The 20,960-nt window shown below is 36.5% G+C and overlaps 1 protein-coding gene across 1 annotated transcript; it reads left to right on the top strand.

Annotated features, from left to right (window-relative positions):
* Window positions 1–767: 767 nt before the first annotated feature.
* On the top strand, window positions 768–5,510 carry LOC579904 (ileal sodium/bile acid cotransporter-like). The gene is made up of 2 exons (XM_011665720.2): window positions 768–948; window positions 3,225–5,510. The coding sequence occupies exons 1-2, from the start codon at window positions 937–939 to the stop codon at window positions 4,656–4,658; spliced, it is 1,446 nt and encodes a 481-aa protein (XP_011664022.2). The 5' UTR covers window positions 768–936; the 3' UTR covers window positions 4,659–5,510.
* The last annotated feature ends 15,450 nt before the right edge of the window (window positions 5,511–20,960 follow it).

Raw genomic sequence — 20,960 nt, 5'->3', positions numbered from 1 at the left:
AGGTTCGATGTTCTGAACATTCGTACCCGTAGGTTATAATTCTGAAATATGTTCGATGCCATTTTCAGAATCGTAAGCTTTTGGAATAACGAACCGTCAGAAATATGAACCTCTGAAAAAGAAACGACATTAAAAACAAAACAAAACAAAAATGAAATAACAAACACAGCAGATGCATCTTATTGTATACACTCTCAAACATATAAAACCAACAACTAGGTACCCCAAATCTTAACATGAAAAGAACATGCATGTTTGTTGGGGAAAATTTTAATCAACATTCGGTAATTTTTACCCAAGTTTGGGTACAAAATATTCTATATCGGGCTAAATCTCACATATAACAAACACACTTGTCCTTTCTGTTAATTTTACCCAAAATGGTTAAGTTTTTACCCAACACTTTAGAGGTTAAGCAACTCGGACCTTGATACCGTGAGAAGGAACATATCCGTCGTGTTTCGCACCGCGGGGTACCTCCAAGCACCATTGTTCCTCCCAGTTTACTTGACGGCTTGCAAGATGTCTTCATATATCTTTCTTTTGTTTACTCACTTTTCCCAGGTATTGTTAGTCAACATTGCTTGTGAAATCATGCTGGCATATAAATACTGCAGCCTTCTTCTTTTTGTTGTAGCTCTGCCAATCACAGTCGCGGACACAAAACGGTTCGTCTAATCCGCGTATTTACTCGGCATGAGATTCCAATATTTGATCGTCAAACGTTTGATAAAGAAAATCAAATTGCCATTTCATGCTGTGTCATCTTATTTTTCTTATACATTGTTTTGTATTTTCATCCTTTTTTTTCTATAGGTGAAACGAAACAATCTGAAAACATTATAAATCTTACAGATTCGGAGGAGCTCGCAAAATTGCTGACGGCTGCAGTCGAAGGAGACGCTTTGGCATCTTTTCGTTTTTTCTTCACAATTGATGTTTCTATTGGTAAGCTAATATATTCATTGTAACTTTAGAAATGTAATAACTGAGCCTGCATGTTTTATACTGCAAAAGATCTAAGAGTTATAATGTATTTTGAATATTACAATAAATGTAAGCAGAAGAGACTGAAAAGAAGGAGGAGGAAGAAAAACAGACCCCCAAAGAAAGCCCACTTGAAAAGGTTGAAATATATAAACATTTGATTTCAATACCGGTAAGGGCCCATTTTCAAGAAGAGTGGCATAATCTCGACGAAATAATGTTTAAGGTGGTATCTCACTGAGCGACGAATGATTGCGAACATAGCGAATTTGGGGCTTCGCCAGGGCTCGTAAAAGGTTCGTAGAAAGCTCCCAAACAGTTTTTCTTTGCGAATTTATTTTTACGCAAATAGTTGCAAGCGTTTGCAAAACAGTCGTAAGCTTTTGCAAACGATTGTAAGACGGTGTCACTAAAGTTCTTTTTTGATTCGCCAATGCTAGCGACCACGTGACCATAATTAAGCATTTGCCGCTCAGTGAGATTACCCCTTTACGAACGTTACTAATTTTGGATTCCCCAACTTTTCTGACGAATGTTGGCGAAAACTCCTGGTACTCAATGGGTCGATTTTATATAGGACCCGTTTGCAAAGAGCTTACGATTGTTTTGCAAACGCTTGCAATTGTTTGCAGAAAAATGAATTCACTCATTGCGAGAAGAAAAATGTTTGCGACAATGAAACTGTTTGCGAACTTTCTTGCAACCTTTTACGAACCTTTTGCAACACTAATAGTCTCTGATTTTTGCCAACATTCGTCAGAAAACTTGGCGAATCCAAATTCGCAACGTTTGTAAACATTCGCCGCTCAGGGACATAGGTCCTAGGGCCTATCTCACTGAGCGGCGAATGCTTGCGAACGTAGCGAATTTGGGGTTTCGCCAGAGTTTGTAAAATGTTGTAAAAGGTTGCAAGAAAGATCGCAAACAGTTTTCTTTGTTGTAAACAGTTTTTCTTGTCGCAAAGAAATTTTGAACATGTTCAAAATTTCTTTGCGAATTTATTTTTCCGCAAACAGTTGCAGGCGTTTGCAAAACAGTCGTTAGCGTTTGCAAAACAGTCGTAAGCCTTTGCAAACGGTTGTTAAACGGTTTTGCTCTTTGTTTTCGTCAGTTCTCTGTGTTTCGCCAAAGCTAGCGACCACGTTACCATATGGTTCCTTTATAAAATCGACCCATTGAGTACCAGTAGTTAGCAAAAGGTCTCAAACGTTCACAAATAGTGGCAAGGGATTGGCAAATAGTTGCTAATCTTCGCAAAAGTTGTCGCTAACATTTGTTTACAGTCGCTAATAGTCGCCAACTGCCTTTCGCAAACACTTTCGGAGATATTCGCTCAAATGTTGCTAATTGTCGCTAAACGTCACTTAATGTCGCTGATTTTCGCCAACATTCGTCAGAAAAGTTGGCGAATCCAAATTCGCAACGTTCGCAAGCATTCGCTGCTCAGTGAGATAGGCCCTGTAACCATGTATCAGTTCGGATGTTCTGCGTTTCTTTAAGGCCCTATCTCACTGAGCGGCGATGCTCGCGAACGTAGCGAATTTGGGGTTCGCCAGGGTTCGTAAAAGGTTGTAAAAGGTGGCAAGAAAGTTTGTAAACAGTTTTCATTGTCGTAAACAGTTTTTTTCGTTTTTCCGCAAACAGTAGCAAGCGTTTGCAAACAGTTGTGATCGTTTGCAAAACAGTTACTGGCGTTTGCAAAACAGTCGTAAGCCTTTGCAAACGGTTGTAAGACGGTGTCGCTCTTTGTTTTCGTCAGTTCTCTTTGTTTCGCCAATGCTATAGCGACCACGTTACCATATGGTTCCTTTATAAACACCGACCCATTGAGTACCACTAGTTAGCAAAAGGTCTCATACGTTCACAAATAGTGGCAAAGGATTGGCAAATAGTTGCTAATCTTCGCAAAAACTGTCGCTAACATTTGCTTGCAGTCGCTAATAGTCGCCAACTGCCTTTCCCAAACACTTTCGGAGATATTCGCTCAAATGTTGCTAATTGTCGCTAAACGTCACTAAAAGTCGCTGATTCGCAACGTTCGCAAGCATTCGCCGCTCAATGGGATAGGGCCTTTGGCGTTCCCGACGAGTTCTTTTATGACAACGAACTTTTTTATTTCATATAAATAGATTATTAAAAGTCGAATTAAAATGTGATTTTTTAATAATAAAAAATAATAACTGCATGTTGAACAACATGGTAAAATGTTTTTATAAATCTGTTTTATTGACTTGCAGATGACACACAACATGTATCAGCAACAAGTCTTTCGGTCCTTGCTAACATTGGTTTTGGGAATTCATGTTTGCATCGCACGTATTGACATCGTCTTTGAGAACCACACAGACGTGTACGTTGAGGAGGGACAAGAACTGGATATGAACGTGACCATATTAGTCTACAATGGTTCGGAGAGTACGATTATCTTTCAAAGTCTCAATGAAAATGAATTTGAAATAATTAACGCATCGACGTACAGTGTTTCCGCCGGAATGGTTTTACCTAGAGTTTACCATGTGAAAATACGCGGAAATAATCTTGGATTATCGAGTATTGTTATAATGATGTCAGGAGTAGGATCAAACGAAATGACACGCGTTGCTGAGATACCTGTCAAGATTCTGCTTGTGGCTAATTATTTTTATGACAACGTTTTGAATTATCTATTTTTCATTCCATTATCTATTACGTATTTTTTGATGGGATTCACGCTGGATATAAAACTAGTTTTGAAGAACTTAAAGCGTCCATTTGCTGTTTTCATCGGTTTCACCTGTCAGTTTGTGCTCATGCCGGCATTAGCGTTTGGCATCGGTAAGATGCTGCAATTGGAGCCAACAGCAGCTATTGGTTTGCTACTGGTTGGGTGCTCTCCTGGTGGAAAACTTAGCAATGATCTGAGCATCCTTGTAGATGCAGATTTCGTGTTGAGTGTCACCATGACAACTTGCTCAACTCTCCTGGCCCTCGGGACTATGCCACTGAACATATTCATCTACACGCCTCTCATCACTGACTCCACAATCGAGACACCCTACGATCAAGTTGCTATCCAGCTGGTCGGCATGCTCATCCCTCTCGCAGCGGGCGTCCTGGCACGGTTAAGATGGTCACACTATGAGAAGAAAGCTGTGAAGATAATGAAGCCAGTAATCGCAGTAGTCCTCATATTGGTTATAGGTTCATCGTTACCGTTTCAGCTCTACATATTCTACGCCCCCTGGCAGATTTATGTGTCTTCTCTTCTGTTACCTTTAATCGGAGGCACCTTAGGCGCCATCATGGCAAAGTTGGCTCGTTTAAAGAAAGAGCAGATAGCCACAATTGCCTTTGAGACTGGCGTCCAGAACGGAATAATAGCCTACGTCGTCCTAATCAACGCCTACCCCAAGCCGGAGGCGGATCTTGCAGGGCGGGTCCCCTTCATCAGCATCATGCTACAGTTCTTTCTTGGAATGGCAGTTATCGGTATCTACACCCTGCACAAGCGGTTCGTTTTCAAAGAAGGCAAGGAACCTGTGGAGGACAAAGTGGAGATCGCCATCGACAGTGGTACTTACCGATCCACTTCCGATTCCACTGTCCTCAAAGATGATGTGAATGAGGAAATACAGCAACCAACCGATCGAGGAGCAGTGATTAATCTTGCTGTCGAAGATACTGAATTTTAATAATCATTTTCTCCTACAAGTACATAAACATTTGAGTAGATTGCTAGTTTACACATTACGTCGGCTTATTGTCGATAGGTTGCAGGGAAAATCATGCATTAATTTCTTTGAATGATGTCGTCAAGTGCCATGAATATTGGTGGCTTTATATGAAGGGCATTTTCGGAACTAATCTTTAAGAGGACTTTCGTACAGTCTGGTGGAGGAGAACAAAAGTGTAAAGAGTTTTCTTAACCAAAGGTCAGTACCGAAGTGCCCTTAAAGTTTCCATAATTTTCCCGTTTCTGTGAAATTCTGTCCTTTCTCTCCTTTTTCTTCAATTTTTTCTCTTTTTATCCTTCCCCCTCTCTCTCCTCTTCCCCGATATCCTTCTAATATTTCGATTATTTGTATAATACTACTTCTTCATTCACTCATGTTCTCACTGGCCCACTCACTAACGAGTTCACTCGGTCACTATTCCTCGATCACCCGATCACTCACTAGCTCACTCGCCCACCTTCCCACTCACCCATGCACGCACTCACTCATTTCCTTACTCTTTACTTAATACAAACTCATTCATTCACTCACACTTACTGATTTCTTCAATAATTCACCCACCCATACTTTCCCACTTACATCTTCACTCATTCACTATTCAATCACCCACACTTCCCCACTCATCCACACTTTCTCACTCACGTCTTCAACCATTAAGTACTCACCCGATCACTCATTCACGCACCCCCTCAGTCTTACCCACTCACTCACTCACTCACACCTAAATCAGCATCTACTGATACTTTCTCGTTCTCTCACTCACCCATCCATTCATTTATTACAATAAAGCTTGCTTTCACCAAAATATTATAAAAGGTGTCCTAAATGACTCAATCAATTACTTTGAATGGTGACTATATTTCTAGTTTTATACAATTTGAGAATTAATAATCAAGTTTGTAAATGAAATAACGTTCATGAATATTGGAATTAAATATTTTTTGTAAATAAAGCTCATTTTAAATGGTTGCGCAATCATACTGATCAACAAACATTAATTATGTATTAAAGCTTATCAACACTAGTGTGGCTAGAAGGGATTATACCACACAGCGAGATCACTGACAGGTCCCCAAATAACATAAGAAATAGAGAATCATGGGGGACCAACAGGCACCGATTGGGGAAGTTTTCTATATAGAGGGAGCAAGTAGCTACAAGTAGGACATTGGGGCTTTAAAGGCTGCATTCTAACTTACAGGCATATGCTTGGTAGGGTATAAAGAACTTTAGCCGCAGTAACGAATTTAGCAATGCTGTTAATAACCTGTTTTAATAAGGCTATGATAACTCTTCAGCAAACGCCTCGCGCGGTATATATCTTTCCTTCTTAGATTAATTACTTTCGTTATTAATCAGACTAGTCACTATATTATGGTTTTATATAATCAAACTGGAATATTCTTCTTTTTTTGTGATATGATACACACAGCGGAAGAGGAGGGTGGTGGATTTCCTTTTTTTTTAAAACAAATTGAACAGACACGTATTATAATTTGCTTATCAAATTAGTTTATTGCAGAACGGCGATGGTGACACAAAATTGTCAGATACCTATGACGTGATACACGTTTTTAATAGTTTTTTTTACTCAATGAATAACAATAACTTTCACAAAATATACATGTACGTCTACCATAAAATTATAATAAATATATTCATTCATATCCACGTAAATTGATCACCACCTTAGATTAATTACTTCCGTTATTAATCAGACTAGTCATCATGTTATGGTTTTATATAATCAAATTTGAACATTCATATTTGTGAAATGATACACGCAGGGAAGGGGAGGGTGACGGATTCCCCTTTTTTTTAAACAAAGTGAACATACACATATTATAACTTGCTTATTAAATTAGTACATTGCAGAACGGCTATGGTGACACAAAATTGTCAGATACTTATGACGTGATACACGTTTTTAGTTTTTTTTTTTAACACAATGAATAACAATATCTTTCGTAAAATATCTACCCTCACGGTAAAATTAACATATGTATACATGTCCATGTGAATTGATAAGAAAATATTTGTGAGGAATATGATTTATCGAGGCTATACTAATAAACTAGTTTACATAGTGTTTGCGTGATACACGTTACATTGTAAACTAAAGTGTATAGATCATAGGAGTGAAAGAGAGTCATGTGGGAGAAAGAAGGGGAGAAGGAGACAAGGATAGAGGGGAGAAAGAGAGAAAGGGAGAGATTTGATACATGTAAAGAGCATATAAAGATGAAGGAGAGAAGTAAATAAGTATCAGTTTGAGTGGGATATATAACGAGTGAGAGACAGACAGACATAGAGGTAGTCAATGAGGATCTGGGATACTAAGTATAGGTAAGATTGAGGTAGATTGATAATAAAATCAATTTTTTTTGTTGTTGTTGTAAAGTTCATGTTCAACAAATGTCTACCTATTGTTCTACAGAATGTATTTGGGACACTCACACACTACCCCTCATTGTTCTCTCGTTTCCCGAAGAGGAATAGTTACCATACGGAATAATTATAATTTATATTTTAAAATTTTTACTGCAAATACGTCATACTTGACACAAGTAGAAATTTGCAAGATGTATACAGAGAATAAGTAGAAAAGAAAAATGCTTATATAATAAAGTTTACGGAGACTAAAATATTTGCTTAAACCTTGTATAGTACTGATAGGCTGATTTGATAAATAATACTTTCTGATTAATAGAAGATATTAACTAATCGGTGCTAGGTCGGGACCATCATTACCATGTGACGGCTGCAGCCGAGGAGTCTGCTTTATGACGCCACTCGCTCTTTCCACTCGTGGCCTTAGGAATGTCTCATATCTTAAAGCTTATCTGTACTGGTTTATATGAGGGATTAGACCGCCCTGCAAGGTTACTGAACGGGTGGTTATCTCATCAACTCAGCTCTCAGTTAACGTAAGAAAAAGAGGATCATGGGGGACCAATGGTCATCGATTAGGCATTGTTTTCTATATAGAGGTAGCAAGTAGCTACAAGTAGGACAGTGTGGCTTTAAGATTAAGACTGACAGGTCTACTACTACATGGCAGATTAATTTCTCAAGATGAATAATCAATGACATTATAAATTTATCGGACCAACAAGGTAAATATGCATATTCATCTCAATAATATAAGCAAAATATAAATAATAGGCTTTACATACATTGCACGTGTATGTGAATACTGACAATACTAAATATCAAAGGCAAACATCTTACATGTACATCCCAGTATCAAGAATATATTTCATATAAAGTAATCGACTGATACTATCTTATTTTGACAGTAAAAATACAATTTTATGAAAATGTACTAGTTGTTACTACAAATATATTAACAGTTTATATTTTATCTTCTATGGACTTATAAATAAACAGAGACTCAATATTCGTCTGATTTGTACATTATTCGGGCGTTGATGCACTTTCGCACCAGGCGCCTAAAAATGTGATTCCGTACGTTGATTCCCTTCAATAAGTTCAAAGGAAAGACTCATAATTATAATACGGAAATCACATTTTTTTAAATAAATATTTATCAAGAGTAGCAGAGAGAATTTAAATAGGTCTTTCCTTTGCATTCTTTGGAACCAACGGGATCACATTTTAGGTGCCCAGTGCGAAAATTCACTAGCGTCCATATCCGTTGTCAAGGCATTTGATTGGGTCATTGCTGTTACGATGTTTTACTTGGCTGTAATTCCGCTTATTGCTTCAACATCCCTGAGCAACGTATTGACGGCAATCTTTAAGCTGTCTAGGATCACATAGTCACGGAGGACCAAGGTGGCTCTGTCCAGACGGGGGATGTAAGGCGGACGGGTCATGACGGGTGACGGGGCGGAGGTCGCAGACGGCGATGACGGCTGTAAGATGTCGACCTGGAGAGTAGAGTAATATGTGACACAAACGTGACATTTTGACGGGAACTGTCGTCCGCGGGTACTGGAGCCTGACCATTATAGATCCGGGCGCCACTGGAGCACTAATGACATGTAATTAAACCGAAAGCTTCAGCGCCCTACGTCTTGCGCCACTCACTGCCTCTTGACAAATTTCAGTTTTATTCAATAGGCTTAAGCCCCTTTCACACCGGATCTGCGTAGACTTGCGTACAAATTGCGTACTTTCTGCGTAAAAAGTCTACGCCGAAGGTACGCGAAAAAAATTAAACATTTTAATTTTTTGCGTTCATCTCGCGTACCCACTTGCGTCCCTCCGCGTACAGTTGCGTAGGCCGGCGTAGGGTTGCGTACAATCGGCGTAGTCGGTACGCAACTCTACGCAACTCTCCGCAAGACCCGGTGTGAAAGCCCCTTTAGGCTATGCTAGACGGTTATTTATTTAAGTTTTATAAATGAACGACAACAACACAGACAGCAGAATCAAAGCGGTTATATATACAATACACTACTCACCCAGTCATTGAGAAGTCCTCTGGCGGTGAGCAATTTATTTTGCAAGGCTCGGACCTGTGATTCGAAACTACGGGTCCAGGAACTTATGCGCTCGTCCTCTAATATCGTATCCAAGAGATAGTCGAATGCTCGGAGAACGCATGCGTGTCGGTGAAACACTGTGATGTAGTCCTGCATTGGAAACAAGGAGTAAAGCAGTAAAATATAATATCATCATAATTATGATTCGTTCACATCTCACAGGCCTGCATTATGAACTCCGGTTTAACTATGGTCTAACTCCAGTTTAAATCAGCCATTTAAACCGCAGCTTCAGATATTTCTGAAGTCGGGTTTATCTTAAACTCCAGTCTAAGAATCTTTAGTTTCACTTGGACAGGAGTTTAAGTTAGACCAGAGTTCAGAATACAGGCCACAGACTTTAAACAAAAAGGTCAACATAATGCCATTTTAAAAGCCTTGTGTGCCACCTATTTACATACTTTAAACAAAATATAGGCGTTTAATACAACAGGGTATTGAATTAATACCTAAGTTGATTTCTTGAAAGTATTGGCCATTGTGTTACAGATAGATTAATAGTAATTAATATTCGGATATATTGAGAGGAACTGCAGACAGCGAGAGATAGGAAGAGTGAAGGTAGCCGACTAGAGATCAAAGTGAAAGACAGGATGACAGATACAGATAAGAGAAGGAAACATCTACTAGTCAGCATGGCAATATTCATTCATTCATTCATTCATTCATTCATTTCGGTTTATTGTGTCAAAAATTCCATGTTATAACAGTCGGGAGACTGATACAAAAAAAGATTACAAAGTTCAAAGAAATAAAGAGAAATTAAAAATACATGTACATCAATATGGAAACGATCACAAATTAGTTCAAGGAATAAATTAACAATAACAATAATGAAAACTTCAATATATTGCACATCATACATTAAAATAAATCGAATTTACATACATGGACGAGAGAGGAAAAAGGAAGATAAAAAAGAGAAAATGGACAAAGCATTTCATTTCCTTTTCTCGTAACATGTAGATTTGACATTTACATTTTAAACACAATTAACATATATTGATAGATAAAACGTGATGGTGATAATATCGGATTTACATGTTTTAAAAATAAACAACTCTACTAGCAAATATGAAGAAAGTTGGAAATTGAGAAATGAAATGGGCACCTGCAGAAGATCTAAAAAAAAAAAGCGTGGGAAAATAATGCACCAATGCATTAGTAGAGCGTCGATCTCATATCACTGAGGTCCTCGGGTACACCTTGATGCCGTAGGTCCGCAACTGATTTTCTTCAGTTTATTCGAAAACAATTGCGATGATTGCATTATTCAATGATTGATTATTCAGTAACCAATTATTGACTTATCATGATCTTTCTTCAGAACTATGTGTTTACTAGTTACTACGAGAGTGTACACTACTATATCCGGTTGGTATTTTGGCGCCGATTTCCGGTATTCGTATCCCAGGGAATTTCCCTATTGCAGTAACAATGAGTAATACGGTAATCAGGACACTTCCAGGAGAATGATTTTATTGGAAAGGTTGGAAAGTTCCATGTCTGATGATCGAGGCTATAGCTTCACAGATCTAAACCCTTAATTTTTTTTCGAATGTTCACGTTCATAGTTGTTGAGTATGATACGAACATTGCTCATGAATAATGGCTTGATAATGATGAAAAACATCGAGCTAAAGTTGTTTTCTTTGAAGTAAGTTAATTATCCGTTTTATGCGCGATATAAAATTGTCATTGGCTGACTCTCATAGAGAAGAGTTATTGGCGAACGCACGGGAAAATATTATTTCTGTTGGTAGAATTTCGGCTACACTGGAGGCTCTTGTTTCTTGAACTTTGTTCATTCTTCAATATTTTCAATGTACGAAACAAGAAGGATATTTATCAGATTACATTGATAATGCAATTGCTATTTAAACAGAGGGAGAGAAAGGGAGGAGGGGAAATATTTAGGTATGGAAAATACACAGTAGTCCGCTTTGATTGGTTTAACAAAAAATAAAAACAATAAATTGTAGAGGTCTTAGAATGACATAGTAAAATATAAGACAGGAAGTTATCCTCGGTTTAGGTTTCAGCCTCTGAGGAAGGACGATGAAAGCTTCACTTTTGATTCTGTTTGATAAAGACTTCTTGCGATTGCGCTACCTTTTAACTGCGTCATTATACAAATCAACTCTAAACACATACACACGCACACTATTATATATATATATATATACATAAACAAATATAAACATAAACATAAACATATAGGCCTATCCATATTTAGATACACACATACATACATACATGGGTGTCGATCTGTAATTGATACCTATTGTTCAGGGGGATGATCTATTCATTCATCCCCCCTGAACAATAGGTATTACGTAAGGATCGACACCCATGCATACATACCTATATTGAAAATTTTCAAAAAACAGAATCCAACGAAAGGCAGATTCCGGATATGAATAGAAAAAAGTCGAATTCACAACGCTGTAGTGTTGTATATTCTATTATATCATAGTACTACATTTCCCTCCTAAAAATTGTTTATGCTGTCTTAATACAGATGGACGGAAATCCCAGTTTAAAGGAGTTGTATTAGTGGTCACCTCCTTTGGTGTACAACCAAACTCAAACAGAAAATTGAATCAACTCCAAAGTTAGTAGTTGAATAACGCTCTTGAAAGTGCAAACAAAGTGATTACTGATATGACTGCCCGCAAAGAAAATATCCACTCCCGTACATATCCTCACCCGAACCCACACACACATGCACACATGCACTGGCAATGTAAAATCTATATGCTTTAAAGCCCCCCTCTTAAAGTGTTGGGAGCCCCAAAATCGCCAAAAATTTGATGGCAAATAGTGATAAAGGATTCATAATTTGGGTTTCCTGTTGTACGCAGAAATCCTAAATTTTGTTTCTTTCATCAATATTCGACTTCAAACACGTTTGGGGGATCCTTGCAGAAATGACATCCTCTTTCACATTATGATACAATTTAAGTGAAATGTTGCCATCAAATTTCTAGGGCTCCCAACACTTTTAGAGAGATTTTAAGGTGATTGTTCTTTTCTTACCCCTGCTCCGATTAACATTAGGGTGCTTCCGGGACCGCTACACATCGTGACCAATCCTACGTCTGTATTTACTGGGAGATCGCCTCTTTGTGGTTGTCGGACAGTCACCTGTTTCAAACAATACCAAGAAGAACAAAATTACACGCATACGATCTATTGCGATACACTTTTAATGCGTTCTATCTCATACTCGTGTAGAACAAGTTGAAATCTCCAATCTGCACTGTCTTTTAACGCCACTATGAAACAAGAATATTTGCTATGCGAGTTATTGCATTTAGAGATGGTGACGTAGGAACTATAGGCCCAAATTGCAACTGCAGGTGATCAAACACTGCCTCTTTTGATACTGTCCTATTCGTCATTCAGTCTTATCCAATGCAGGAAAGACTTATTAAATGAACATATCGGTATAATTTGTGTTCAGGTACTTTTATATTACATTTCAAGCATTATTGCAAAAACTTTCAAATGTCAACCTGAAGCAATTTTTAAAGCCTTATGCATCTCCTTTCGAAAAGTGGAAACATTTAAGTGATGTATGACATAATCTAAAGACAAAAAGAAGTATTTCAAATGCTGTTAAATTTACTTCTTAAATCTCTTGTCTGCAATCTTTTCTTTTTGTTATTTATAAATCGATGCTGTTTACAAATCGAGGAATTAAAAAAACACGTGACTTAATTTTTTACCAATTCCACTTTTCTTATTCAAGAAAAATACTTTTGTTATTTTCCAACGTTCACATAAAAAAAGAGAAAAATGATTCAACTTACGTAGTTGAGAAGTGTAGTCTGGATGTCACTAGATAACAGCATGAGATGGAGCCGAGTACGGGTGGAGAGATCGGAGACGCTAGAGCGTTGGGGTGCGGTTGGACCTGGAACAGGGCTAGCAAGACCGGCTCCGAACACAGTCGCTTTAAATAAAGGGATAATACGAAGTTTATTTAAGTGACGAAATAATGCCAGTGCTTACCATTCTTTCGTCTTTCCAGTGACATTTACTGTTTGTACTGTATTATAAACAGGTATAATTATCTTTCAATCTTTCCTATTTGCGTCTACACAGTGTATTTCGCAATGTAATGGCATGCTCTGTATTATGATTATATTCAACTCTATGAAACCTTTTTAAATGCAGTAAGTTTGGCAGGAAACAATAATTGGAAGTAATAATATATGCAGTTTCCGGAAGCCTTGGCGAAGTATTCAAGTCTGTGATATTACTTGCTGTGGTCGAATTTTGGTTAAATACATTTTTCACACGTGCACGTTAGCGCTCATTTTAAGATAACTAAAAGCCGTGAAGTAGATTTTATGAGACTAAATTCCAATCGGGTAGAGATTATATGAGAGAGAGAGAGAGAGAGAGGGGAGAAACATGTGATAATTGCAGTGAGCTCATTGTGGAACAATGAGCCTTGACCTGCTCTGTTACTAAATACAGCAAATTGTACATTGTAGAAGTAATAGTTTTTCTGCGGGATGTAAATGCGAGGTTACAGGATGAGCACCTTTGTACCCTGGTAAACATGAATATATGGGAGAAAAAAATACAGAATTATGTAAATTCAATATTTTCCTTCAACATGATTTGAAGTCGACCATCTGATTAGAATGAAATGATGAATTAAAATTTATATCTCGCACATGTAAATGATTTCCGATTGTGCGTGACCTCATAGTGAGAAAAGAAGTTTAAAAACTTGCAGGGAAAAAAATCCCCAGCGAAATCCTGTATCGTGGGTACTAAAACGGGAATTTTTTACGCGACTTGTTACGATAGGAACCATATGTCGCGGTACCAATGTTCTTTGGCAAGGCATTATTCTAAACATTTGCAACTCTCCACCTAGGTGTTGTAAATGACTTGTCATGTACTCGTTTGGAAGAAATTCCTTGAATGCCAGAGCACCTTATAGATACTATGTCCCATTTGCAGGCCAACAAAGTGAAAAGGTTAAATTCCAACGGCATTTAAAAGATAATCCTGATTTAGAACTTCCCTAAAAACAAAAGGGCTTGAAAACTTTTTTGTTTGAGGGGGAGGAGGGATTTCAGACCCTTGTACCGAATGGTCGTTCCTTTTTGTGCTGCGCAAGGATTCAATCAAATTAATTTTGGCCATTACAAGAAGTGGTTTATTGATGTAGACAAATGCTGATATACCCTTTACAGCTCATTTCTATGTATGTTATTACCAAAGAAAAAAAAGTCAATCAGTCACTCAATAGTGTTTGACAGTGAAGTCTAGAAAGTAAACGGGTTTCCTTGCATACAAATTTGAATACTAGGACACTGCTAACGTTAAATTTCACAGATAGGACAAACGTGACATAGCCTATTCATAATACACTACCTTTGACCAGTTAGCTCAAGTCAGGGTAGAAATAGTAAAGCGCAAAGAAATATATCTCCAAAGTTACTACTGCCTTTGTTAAAAGTCGATCTTAAACCCAACATAATGTTTAAAGTTTTGCAAAGTTCGGGTCTGATTGTCGAGCCAAAGAGTAGACCAGTTTGAAGAGAGCAAATTTACAAATATCCTCCGAATATTGACCTTTAAATATAGAGAAAACCCACTTTGTGTATTACTACCAAAGTGATGGCGTGATTTATGAATATCTTTTATTTTTCCCGTTTGAAAAAGAATACCACGTGCATATCATAGAATGTATCGTCGTTGAAAAAATAAACAATGATTACATAACTTTCATGAACACGTATTCAGCATTTACGTTTTGTACAAATGATCTTCAGTAATAATATGGGAAGATAGTATCTCTAAACGTGATAGATGCGGATATGTGATAAAGATCGACGAAAAATACTAACATCATATTCCTTGATTGAATAGTCCATAAGCCTACAATAAATAACAACATTTATTGGTTTAGTTGTCAAAGGAACAAAAAAGTTATAGACACAATATAAGTAAGATTATAACTACTTATTGTTGTCTTAAAAATGAACTACCTACCGATGAGCGCCAGAATCCTCAAAAGATGCATTGTAGATAGGTTTCTGTGAGATATGATCCGTGAGTATAAATCTTCAGTCCGATTGATGGCTCTCAATTAATGAGAGTTTGCTTCATAAAACCTTTCTTTTATAGCCGATAACAGAATTTACCCACTGCATATTGCGAAACGCCATAGTACGCACACGCACTCTAGCGCTCACCCACACACACCCTCCAAAACTTACACATACACACGCAAACACTACACACATCATTTTTAAGGCATGCCTAGAGAAATTGAGTAATAATTGAATTACTAAAATTAAATCATGATAATCTCACCTTCTACAGAATAGGATATTTCCACATTCGTTTTCCCAAATATAAATAATATGAATATTTCTCTGCACGCATGATGTGGTAGTTCCCTGAATAACGATGGCGGGCTGTGGGCTGCAGTTTTCACCCCGCTTGAAAAACGCCCCAGAACTAAAATTTCCCCATTTACATCTTTTGATTAAAAATCTAAAACTATATAATGGAATTCTTAGTAGATTTCAATGCTACATGTAGGTTACGATTGTAACCGGGCGTTTGTTATGAGTAATTAATGAGAGTGAAAACGGATTTTCTTTACCTGATATTTCAAGGAAGTTTATGGGAAATGTAACGGAGCGTTCGACAGGATATGGCCGGTCAAAACTTTTGATCTTCGTCTGGACCACAAGGGATTCAAACAAATGCAGTAATCGGCAGAAAAATTTAGATTAAAAGCACCTATTACAAATCCCAAAATAGTTACTGTATGTCAAATGAAGAAAGAAAACTAAAGAATAAACCAACATCGTGTTATCGTATTAAAATTAGAAATTTAGACACACATGTTAAGAGAAAGGCCATATATCTTGCTTAGTTTTTTGAGTTGGTTGCCACTACCACACAAACGAAGCCCGCATTGTTTATTCAAAAGATTTTATCTTAATAAACAATATTTCAGAGGTATTTTTTTTTTAAATTTGTAGCGGCCCCCGTAAATTGGAGGGGGCGTCCCTCAAAAGCGGCCCTTTTGAAGAAAAATAGTATTTCGTAAGTAATGTTTTAAGGAAACCTTGAAACACCATATGAAAGTGAATTAAATTATCTACATTTTGATTGATATCAATTACAACGGAAGTGGGATTAATTAAAGTCGTAATTCAAAGTAAAAAACAAGATTTTTGGGGTGATTTTCATAAATTGAATTTTATCAAAAGACCCTATTTTCCTTATATAAAAAATACCCACGCCCACATTTCCTGAAAATCCCTGAAAATAGAATAGGATAATGATTATTGTTGTATATTATGTGTAAGGGAAGAATCTCGTTATTGGACAAAAAATCTTCACATTCGAAGACAGTGAAAGAAGAACAAGCTTTATGTCAATACAATGGAATGCATTTCTTTACAAATATTACTTTAAGGTATTGAAAAAGCATTGTCTGTGTGTAAATTCGCAAGGAATCTTTTTTTGTTCTTTGCTATCAGATAGTTATATTTTATTAATCAAATCTGAAGCATTGTATATATTTAATGTGGACATGTTCACTTTATCTAACATTTGGAAATCGTATTTAATGCATTTAATGCTACATCCTAAAGGTTTACAGAAAATCATATAACAATTCCTAAATTTAAAAATACATGGCATGCAAGCTAATACTTTCTTTGAACGGAAAACGACTTTTTTTACATCAAATAATTATCATGATTCTGGTAATTAGTGCATCCGATAGGAAACATAAATTCATAGTGTCATTCATGTGAAGTGCATGTACTTATAGGGTGAGAGAAAGTAATAATCATTATTATTATTATTATCAAGAAGAATGCAAGATATGCAAACAAAGTAACAGAGAAAATATACAAAGAAAAATAAAGAATGCCATTATGGCCAGTGTTCACAAAAGTAGAATTCTGCCATGTTGCCCGTAGGCATGTAAACCTCCACATGCAATTTTCAAGAAATTTGATAGATATTGCTCGGTACATATAATAATATTGAATATAGTTGTCATCAAGGAAATCATCAATGAATAAATAAAATTGCCATAATTGAAGTACACCTATACCAAAATAAAATGAATTGATCATCATCAATTGATTATTAAAGATTGAAAACGAGAGAGTAAGAGAGAGAAGGAGACTGAGAGAAAAGTGGAAGATTAAAACTTCTTCCATAAAATGACGCCATCAAGCAAACTTTTGATATGTGTGATATGTGTAATATATTGAGCTTGGAATATTTCTAAAGGATGGGAGAAAATGATGGAGCTAACATTGGACAGTGTTCAGTGGAAAATTCAGACTTTCCATTCATCACAGTTGGCTTGAAGTAATATTAATTCGCTTGTCGAGAAAAAAAAGTGTCTTCTGTAGTATAGGAGAAGGACAAAAATATGTGTTAAATAAATGCTATGGATTCTATGTATGCTATGTGCCTCAATAAAATATATAAAATATATAAATATATAAAATATATATATATATTTTGCTTGCGTAATCAGTTTTACGATTCAAATCTCATGGGACTTTTTAAGCTGCTGCCTAAAAGTAACTTGTGTTATGAGTATTGCGATTCGTAATAAATCGATATGTTGAGAAATATAATACAAACTACTTTACTCCGATTTTATTCGATGCTTTTTGCGTGATTATTTCCGGCCAATTACAATAACAAGGAAACCATAAGGTAATAGACCATTAAAACATTCATTATACGAAATATTTTGTGCTTATTGATAGCCCTCATAAATGATGATGATGATAATGATGTTGTTGATGATAATGATGATGATGATGATGAAGATCGTAATAGCAATAATGAATATTATAACAACAATAATAATAATCATAATCACTATCATCATACATCATCATCATAATACTAAAGATAATACTCATAATAATATTCGAAACAATGTTAACAGTAATGATAATGATGTTGATGATGATGATTATAATAATGATAGACAAGGATGCGAATGACTTCTTTTCGTACGGAATATTAATAAGCCTGTTATCAGAAAGGTGTCCTTTTAGCAGTGATTAGAATAGACTAAAAGGATAACCATATGGTAAAAGAATGAGTGATAAGAACAGAAGAAAAAAAGATTACTTTCAGATAACAATTGTGAATAACATCCTATTCATCAATTTTACCCCGTTTTGCCAGATGACGGGCTGGGAGAGAGAGAGAGGGGGAGAGAGAGAGCGAGAGAGAGAGAGAGAGAGGGAGGGAGAGAGAGAGAGAGAGAGAGAGAGAGAACGGGGATGGGAGAGATGGGTCCTACAAAATTGCTAAAATAATAATACCCTTACTTCTGATCCTATATATTGGTTTCTCCTATGGTAATAGTTCAGTTTAGTTAATGTTATTTGTTTATCTGGCAATTGTTGCCTTTCGATCATTTATTTGATTATCATATCGTTAACTATATATATATATATATATATATATAAACACATGAATGTCACGTACTAAAACTTTCTTTCAATATACAGTATACTATATTTTGCTGAGCCTTGGCCCTCCGACGTCCACCAATAAGTCTAGTCGTCTCCACCGCATTCCTTTAACCAACTCTTTAACCAATCAAAAAACAGATCATATACATAAAGATTCTAAGCGTTAAAGATAAACTTTAGTACTGGTAATGCGATTGCATTGTAAAAGAAAAGGTGTGGAAAGGATTAGAAACAGTTGATCAGGTAGCATGTAAGTATTGGTGTGCACTGCAAGGTTCTCGAGTCATCAAAATCATAATAAATTTGACCGAGTCTTGGTAAAGTAACAAGCACTGACATAGAAAGCTATATATGGGACAACACACATGGTGTCGGGGCTAGTACTACCTTGATTTCCTTGTCTTTCTATGCTCATTACTCAGCCAGTATACATTTTCTTCCAAAATTGTTTGGCACATGTCATTTATTTGTAATCTTGAACATTCAGTGTAAGTTTCGTTTGATTCTGTGAGAATTTTTTTTTTTTTTTTTACCAGTACTGGAGTTTATCTTTAATATAGGCAGTTTTCTTTTCTCTTATTGAATTTTTTTTCTTCTTTCTTTCCCTCTTCTTCATGTATCACTCACTATAAAAAGCGAAGCATCTTGGGCTCAAATAATTATGTGCGGTGCAAGGTGGTTAGTAGGGGTACAGGTGTACCCTTTTAGTTTTAAAATACAAATTTGACCAGAGCCTGCTGGTGGTTAGTGTCTGTGGAATTTAGGAGAATTGGGATTGCATTTTCGCTTTCTATGCCAGATTCTGTAATAAGCATGCTCTCTCTATAAAGAAGAGCGGGCACTTGCATAACAAATGGTTAACTGTTTACTTTTGTGTTCACATTTTGAACAATGTCCAGTCTCATGTTTGATTCAACTCAGATAGATTTTTATATAACCCTAAGTTCCCCATTCTTAGACGATGGGGAATAGTTTCGTTAATTCTGTTGTTCAAGTAACAAACAAATGATTTTGATACTAGAGTTTGCGTTTTCCATCTTTTTGCCATTTCTCTATGTAGTATTTCTTTATAACATAGTTTGATTCTGCTGTCTTTATTTAGTCTTGTTTTATCAAACCTATCTGTTATTTCATTGTGTTGTAGACCACACTCAAAATCGACCTGGGTGCCCTTGTACACGGGGTTGAATAAACGATTCGTCTTTACGAGATTCTATGGCCTGGAGTGAACTCAAAGAGTCGGTAAAGATAACTGCCCCGGCAGTCCATCCTACCATAGCTATTTTCCCAATTCTCGCTGTTCCACCTGCGTTTCACTGAATAAATTACTACAAAGTCCCCAATTTTTTAATTTAAATATCTGTATTACAAATATCCAACTGATCCGTATCACGGGTAGCTTTTGAGTCTTAATTCTAATTGTTTCACCTAAGATCCATAGAATAAATTACCACAAATTATAAATTAATATCTAAAACATATAACTGCATTAGGATTCCCCATTGCTCCGTGGTGTTTCATACTAGGATAGATTTTTGGTCATAATTCTAATTGCTCCTCCTCACTTCCATATACCACAAATTTAAAAAGTACATAATATATGTGATGGGAATTTACCACTGTTCCGTTTCATATTTAATAAATGATTACACCGACCGAATATTTCATTTGGTATGCTTAATATAGGGACCATCCGGTTCCAGTATATAGGCAAAGGGTTAACTGACCGACAATTTCTCGCATTTCCTCTTCTCTGTCTCTTTCACACTCTCGCACTGTTCTGTCTGTCTGTCTGTGTCTTTGTCATTTCGTTTACTTTCTTGCATCTTTCACGTTACTTTCTCGGGCCCTCATTCGGTTAATAGTATAAGTCCTTTTAAAAAAAAAATCACCGATTTGAATGATGATACTAAACAGTTTCAACTCATTTTACGTTTGTGTATTGTAAAGTTGAAGAATGCATGTTCTGAAATTAGCATGTACGTTTAATTACTTCCCCGACATAATTCCACATAGTGTTTGAATTTTTCACCCTCCGATAGCCCATTTTATTTTTAAAGTATTCCCTGTACAACAAAATTGGACATAATAGAATAATGAATATTACAACAAAATGGTCATACTTTGAACAAAAAAATATACACACCAAAATGATAACGCCAGATATCAACGGAGTGAATGAGAATGGTTTGGGAATTGCAGTTAGACTTGTACTGTTAAAACAATCAAAATTCTCTCGA

Source organism: Strongylocentrotus purpuratus, unplaced genomic scaffold (genome assembly GCF_000002235.5).
Source record: "Strongylocentrotus purpuratus isolate Spur 01 unplaced genomic scaffold, Spur_5.0 spur5_scaffold_15, whole genome shotgun sequence".
NCBI lineage: Eukaryota > Metazoa > Echinodermata > Echinoidea > Camarodonta > Strongylocentrotidae > Strongylocentrotus > Strongylocentrotus purpuratus.
Note: the sequence above shows the minus strand (reverse complement) of the source record. Positions and strands in the feature narration are given on the sequence as shown.